Genomic DNA, 6,898 nt, shown 5'->3' with positions numbered 1-6,898 from the left:
AACATTTGGGTGTTCAGTATATGTACCCATTGCTCCACCACATCGAACCAAAATGGGACCTCAAAGAAGGATGAGAATATATGTTGGTTTTGACTCTCCCACCATCATAAGATATTTCGAGCCAACCACTGGAGATCTCTTCAAGGCCAGATATGCGGATTGCCAATTCGATGAATCGGTATATCCCTCTTTAGGTGGTGAGACAAACAAGCTGGTCAAAGATCTTTCATGGAATCAAACATCATTAAATTGGCAAGATCCTCGGACTCTAGAATGTGATTCAGAGATCCAAAAGATTATTCATTATCAAAAGCTAGCTAATCAATTGCCAGATTCCTTTGCTGACCCGACCAAAGTAACCAAATCGTACATCCCAGCTTGTAATGCACCAGTACGAATAGCTGTCCCAACGGGACAGACCCAAGTTGCTACAGAGTCTGCACCACGTCTCAAACGGGGCAGACCTCTCGGTTCCAAAGATAAGAATCCCCGGAAATCAAAGAAAGGTGCAATAACCGAAACCGGGATTCCTGCAATATCAGACATAGCCGCGGCTGAGAGTCAATCTAATGAACCCTCAATGGAAGTTCGGGACGCCGAATCTCCAGGTTCAGAAGATAACAATGAGATCTCCATCAATTACAATATGTCCGGAATACAATGGAATCGAAAAGAAGTCGACTTAAATGCACTCTTTGCATACAAAGTAGCACTTGATGTTGCGCTCACGCAAGAGGATCTAGAACCCACGTCAATAACACAGTGTACACATCGAACAGATTGGCTAAAATGGAAAGAAGCCATAAACGTGGAGTTAAAGAGTCTCAAACTCAGAAACGTGTTCGGTCCGATCATCCGGACCCCATCACACATCAAGCCAGTGGGCCACAAATGGGTCTTTGTGCGCAAAAGGAACGAACTCGGTGAAGTCGTTCGATACAAAGCACGGCTTGTAGCACAAGGATTCTCACAGAGACCCGGAATCGATTATGAGGAGACTTATTCTCCAGTGGTGGATGCAACAACATTCCGATTCCTCATAAGTCTGGCCATAAGAGAAAATCTTGATCTGCGGTTAATGGATGTTGTAACCGCATATCTCTATGGGCCCCTGGACAACGAAATATATATGAGACTCCCAGATGGCATTGAACTAAAAGACAAAAGCATCTCGAGATCAATACTGCATCAGGCTGAACAAATCCTTGTATGGACTGAAACAAAGTGGGCGTATGTGGTACCACCGCCTCAGCGATTACCTCATCAAAGAAGGCTACAAAAATGACCCCATCAGTCCATGCATCTTCATCAAGAAGTACTCAAACAAAGGATTTGTAATCATAGCAGTATACGTGGATGATCTAAACATCCTCGGAACATCTGGTGAGATCTCCCAAACAGTCGACTGCTTAAAAGCAGAATTCAAAATGAAAGACCTAGGCAAAACAAAGTACTGTTTGGGATTACAACTTGAGTACATCAAAGGAGGAATCCTTGTGCATCAATCGGCTTATATCGAAAAGGTACTCAAGCGATTTAATATGGACCAAGCTCACCCATTGACCAGCCCAATGGTAGTTAGAAGCTTAAGTGATGACCCTCTTGGTCCCAAAAAGGATGATGAAGAAATCCTTGGTCCTGAAAAGCCATACCTCAGTGCTGTAGGAGCGTTAATGTACCTGGCTAGTCACACTAGACCAGACATATGTTTCGCCGTGAACCTCCTCGCTCGATATAGTTCATCTCCAACTCAGAGGCACTGGAACGGTATAAAACATCTCCTAAGATACCTTCGAGGTACTCAAGACTTAGGACTCTTCTATACTAACCAAAATAAAGATGGGTTAGTCGGCTTCGCCGATGCAGGATATCTATCAGATCCGCACACTGCCAAGTCTCAAACTGGCTACGTTTTTACGCATGGAGGAACAGCCATCTCTTGGAGATCAATGAAGCAGACACTCACTGCCACTTCATCAAACCATGCTGAAATCCTAGCCATTCATGAGGCTAGTAGGGAATGCGTCTGGCTGCGCTCCATGACTCAGCACATCCGCAGAGATTGTGGTATGGACGAAGACACACAACCCACGGTGATGTATGAAGACAACGCGGCATGCATAGCTCAGCTCAAGGAAGGATATATCAAAGGAGATCAGACGAAGCACATTCTACCGAAGTTCTTCTCAACCTCAGACTGGCAGAAGGACGGCACTCTCAGCGTTCAGCAGGTCCGATCCAGTGAGAATTCAGCTGACCTCTTCACCAAATCATTGCCTACTTCAACACACCGGAAGCTCGTCAAATAGATAGGAATGTATAGACTTAGAGATCTGCAGTGATGCTACAATCAGGGGGAGTAATGCGTGTTGTACTCTTTTTCCTTCACCATGGTTTTGTCCCACTGGGTTTTTCCTGGTAAGGTTTTAATGAGGCAACATTCCCCAGCGCATTATCGAGATCCCGATTGAGTAGCTGACCCGGTTCACTCGTCCAAGGGGGAGTGTTATAACACATATCATATATGGACTCTTATACCGGCCCATTAGGCCCATCAGGGCATTGTACTTAACCTAGATTCCCTATGTACTCTATATATACATTCCAGTGATTAATAAAGTTTCTAAGTTTTCACAACAATTTTAAATTCATTTACATTCTCTTAAATTCTAGTATCCATTATCCCCTAAGTTATGTGCATTGCGTGACAATAAAACTACTCAATATAAGGAAAAAGACTAATTCGTACAAATTAATGCCGAGTGGTGAAGTGATAAATGATCAGTCAAACTTCATCAACTTTAGAAGATTAAAATTAATAACAAAAACAAATTAAAAAGTTAATGTTGGCCACTAAGCTTAACTATGATTATGAATCCCACCTTTTATTACTGCAAAACACTCAGACTGTTTATTACGAGACTACCCCTTATTTCTCTTTAAACGAAGTAGGCCTTTATGGTAATTTCAAGATTCACTCATTTGTTCACCGCATTGACTTGTGTGGACATATTTCAAAATTAAATCAAAAGCTATAAAGTATTCTTTAGAAAAACAAAAATTATTCTTTAGAGATGTGTGAACATATTAATTTAATACCAGAGAAAAATAAAGCACGCACTACTTCTTCTAGGTTCGCAGCTGTTTTTGTATGTTTTTTTCTTCCTAATTTTTTTTTTTTGCTGAGTTTTTTCATATTCCTTTTTATTGGAGTACCGCTTTCCACTAGCTCTGTAGTGCAGACTGTAATATTGGTCGAAAACAATATTACCGTTAAAATGCTTTAAAAAACATATCTAATTTTGGTGAGAGTCCTTTTGTTGTAATAGAAAGTGTCAAATTGTATAATTAAATCTTATTGAAAGATCATCAAAGACATTGGACGAGTCAAAATGTACATCGATTTTCTGTGCATTAGGCAAATTTGTTCCAATGTTTCAACTATCAATTACAATCATTGGGAAAAAAAATTAAACGAATTATAACTATCTATCTTGTTAATAAGCAAAATGTTCTCAGGAGCCTGTCAGGTCATTGAGAATTTTTTTCCAATGCTTCAGTCGATATGAATTGTAATAATAAATATATTTATCATACAATATGATAATATAGTATAATCCTAGACAAAACATACAAAAAATATAATAATGTAATCAAAATATTTTTGTTTCAAATTATATTTAAATATAATTTACATTGAAAAAAAAACTCGATCACTATAGATATATAATTTGTAAGGACATCTCTAAAAGTAACCTTAAATCTTCAAATATGAGGTTTTGTTCATTCCAAAAGCAACCTTAAAACCTCAAATTTGAGGTTTACAGTTTTTATTTATATTTTAGTCCTTATAATTATATATTTTATAAATAATTACTTTATTTTTTATGTTTATCATTTTAATCTAAACAATTCTGTTTATGTAAATTTATTTTATAATGTAATTTTTATTTTATTATAAAGTTTATAATGTAATTTTAGTAAATGATACTTTTAATATATTTTTTTGTTATTTATAAAGTTATATGATTTTTATTAATAATAATTAAAAGTAAGGACTATAATACAATATTTTAAATTTTGTGATAGACCATCAAACCTTAAACTTGAAGTTTGGCCAACCTCAAATTTGAAGTCCTATAATGTTTCAATTTTTTAGCAACTTTTTAGATTCGAAAGAGAGAAACTTTGAAAAATACCACTTAAAAATTTAGCAGAATTAATTGAACTAGAATTAACCAGTTTATCTGAATTATCCCATTTATAGTAGTAGCTGTTCATTTTTTTATAAAATTTTATCTGGTTTAACAACATTTGTATTTATAGAAACCAAATCTAACCACCGATCTAAAACATTGGACTTGGACTAGTCCGGAATTAAAATTCGTATTTTATCGGTAACATCCTTTTTTAAGTAATGTACAATTACTAATTTGAGATACATACATTCCTACAAGTAAAACATAAAGAAATATATATATAATTTAAAAAATATCACATCCATGCAGGCTAACGTTCAGTTGACTACCAGCAAATAAAGCAGATAATAAATTCTCCATTAATTATATTTCATTAAAACAAAAACCCCACACACACCTCTGTCTCTCTCTCTCTCCTTCCTCTCCCTCTTCTCTCTCTCCTCTTTCTCTGCAAAAACCCTAAATTTCCTCCGATTTCGCCTTCCTCATCTCCATTCCGGCCATATCTGGCCATACCAAGCAGAACCCAGAACCCAGTTTGGGATTTTTTCAATGATTGGAAGAAAGATAAGCCAAACGATGGAAACAAAACCCTAAAAACGAAGCTTTGATCTCTCCGAAATCGGAGTTTTGGAAAAATCGAGAGAGGAGGAAGAGAAGCTGTTTGTTTCGATTTTGAAGAAGAGCAAAATAATGTACAAGAATCAGCTACAGGAGCTTGCGCAGAGGAGCTGCTTCAATCTCCCTTCGTATACTTGTATAAGAGAAGGTCCAGACCACGCGCCGCGATTCAAGGCTACGGTTAACTTCAACGGCGAGATCTTCGAGAGTCCTCAGTACTGTTCTACTCTCCGTCAAGCTGAGCACTCTGCTGCTGAAGTCGCTCTCAATGCTCTCTCTAATCGTGGCCCTTCTCACTCTCTTGCCGCTAGGATCTTGGTTAGTTTCACCTTTCTCTTAGGACTTTCTCACTTCTTGCGTTATACTCTGAGCTTATGAGCTTTGGATTTTGGTCTTGTGTCAGAATCTGCATGTGAATTTTCAGAGTTTTAGTCTGTGGTTTAGGTTATTTGGGATTTTGGATGCTTTTAGATTAGTGAAATGATCTATTGATCTAGAGTTTGAGACCTTGTTCTTGGCCTCTGATTGATCAGGGACATTGAGTAGAGCATTGAACTACTCAGATTCTTCTTGTTTGCATGATTGATCATACTTGTCCCGGCTCTGTTTTGTGTAGGATGAGACGGGTGTGTACAAGAATCTGTTGCAAGAAATAGCTCAAAGAGTAGGAGCTCCATTACCGAGATACACTACCTTCAGGTCTGGTCTTGGCCACCAGCCCGTGTTCACTGGTACAGTGGAATTAGCTGGAATCACATTCACCGGAGATCCGGCTAAGAACAAGAAGCAAGCAGAGAAGAATGCTGCTATGGCTGCTTGGTCTTCCTTAAAACAATGTGAGTCAATTTGTTTCAATGGTTTTTATCCAAAATGTAACTCTCTGGCTCACAGTGCGCGACTTGTTTCGATCTTTTATTGTGCTTTTTCTAGTGGCAAAAGAGACTTCAAGTTCAATGCCTGAGCCTGAGAACATTGACGAGCTAGAACAAGTGATTATAGCAAGAGCCTTGATAAACTATCGTATCAAGGAAAACATCGGCATGGGAAGCTCCTCGAGTGGTCCGGTTCCATTTGCAAAGAAGTTTTTCATGCAGAACCCTAGACCAACAAGTCCACAGCCTTCCCCTGCAACCACATCAAGAATCTTACCTTTTATTTGCACAAAGCCTTCTTCAAGAACCAGATCCTTAGCAGCAACTTCCGTTGAAAGAGCCATGGAAAACCGTAGCTACAGGCCACAGCAGAGATTTGCAACTCCAGGAGGAACAGGAACAGGAACAGGAACAGCAGTTCCTCCTCCTTATGTTCCTATGATGAGGCATTTAAGATCGCAGTGTCACGGGATGGCTCCACCTGTCACGATCAGAACCTCTGTACCTGTATTCTCTGCACCTCCAATGCCTCCTCCTCCTACACAAGCTTCAAACACTACTCAGATACCTTCTGTGTATGTTCCATCGATGATGCGTGCTGCACCGGTCAGAATCGCTCCTCCTGTCACGATCAGAACCGCTGTTCCCGTTTTTGCTTCTGCTCCGCCGGTTAGAAAAGTGAATATCCAAACCCCTGTGACTCAAGTAGAAGAAACCCGGAAAAAGGAAGAGAGTGCTCTAGTTTTGCCTGATACTCTTGAAATCGGAGAAGAAAAAAGTGTTAAAACAACTTCAGAGAGTGAGAAGGAAACCGAGAGAGGAGCAGCATTAAAGGATACGAAAGGAGGAGAACCAGAGACGGCAAAAGAGCGGCTTGAGAATCTCAAAATCTGCTAAGAAAATTTCTCTGTGGTTTAGTTATTTTTTTGAGGGTTGGTTTCTGAAAGAATTTGTTACTTGTAGTAATCGTTATTATACTCGGTGGATCGAGTAGTTTGATGATAATGAGAAGGATTTGTAATATATTGGGAGATTTTAGGAGAAGATGGCACTGGCGAATTCTAGAGTTTGTATCTGTTTCACTTTCATATTCAGTTTGTTTGTGTCCTCTTCTTACCTTTTTGTCTCTCTTCTATACATCTCGTTGTTCCATCAGAATCAAATTCCTTTAATAACCACTTGCATATAAAGTTTAAACCATATGTG

General features: G+C 38.8%; 1 protein-coding gene across 1 annotated transcript; it reads left to right on the top strand.

Annotated features, from left to right (window-relative positions):
• The first annotated feature begins 4,584 nt into the window (after window positions 1-4,584).
• Window positions 4,585-6,810, top strand: LOC18028041 (double-stranded RNA-binding protein 2). Its single transcript, XM_006409800.2, has 3 exons — window positions 4,585-5,138; window positions 5,437-5,656; window positions 5,751-6,810. Exons 1-3 carry the CDS (start codon window positions 4,893-4,895, stop codon window positions 6,587-6,589), a joined length of 1,305 nt encoding a protein of 434 aa, XP_006409863.1. The 5' UTR covers window positions 4,585-4,892; the 3' UTR covers window positions 6,590-6,810.
• Window positions 6,811-6,898: the final 88 nt, after the last annotated feature.

Source organism: Eutrema salsugineum, unplaced genomic scaffold, assembly GCF_000478725.1.
Source record: "Eutrema salsugineum unplaced genomic scaffold, Eutsalg1_0 scaffold_10, whole genome shotgun sequence".
NCBI classification, from domain to species: domain Eukaryota; kingdom Viridiplantae; phylum Streptophyta; class Magnoliopsida; order Brassicales; family Brassicaceae; genus Eutrema; species Eutrema salsugineum.
The sequence above is the reverse complement of the archived record's forward strand: the minus strand, read 5'-3'. Positions and strand labels throughout refer to the sequence as shown.

Excerpts from the sequence above, each read along its gene's own strand:
- LOC18028041 (XM_006409800.2), top strand. The coding sequence starts at position 4,893 with ATGTACAAGAATCAGCTACAGGAGCTTGCGCAGAGGAGCTGCTTCAAT. Across the intron at positions 5,139-5,436 it reads CTCTTGCCGCTAGGATCTTG|GATGAGACGGGTGTGTACAA; the intron begins GTTAGTTTCACC and ends TGTTTTGTGTAG. Across the intron at positions 5,657-5,750 it reads TTGGTCTTCCTTAAAACAAT|TGGCAAAAGAGACTTCAAGT; the intron begins GTGAGTCAATTT and ends TGCTTTTTCTAG.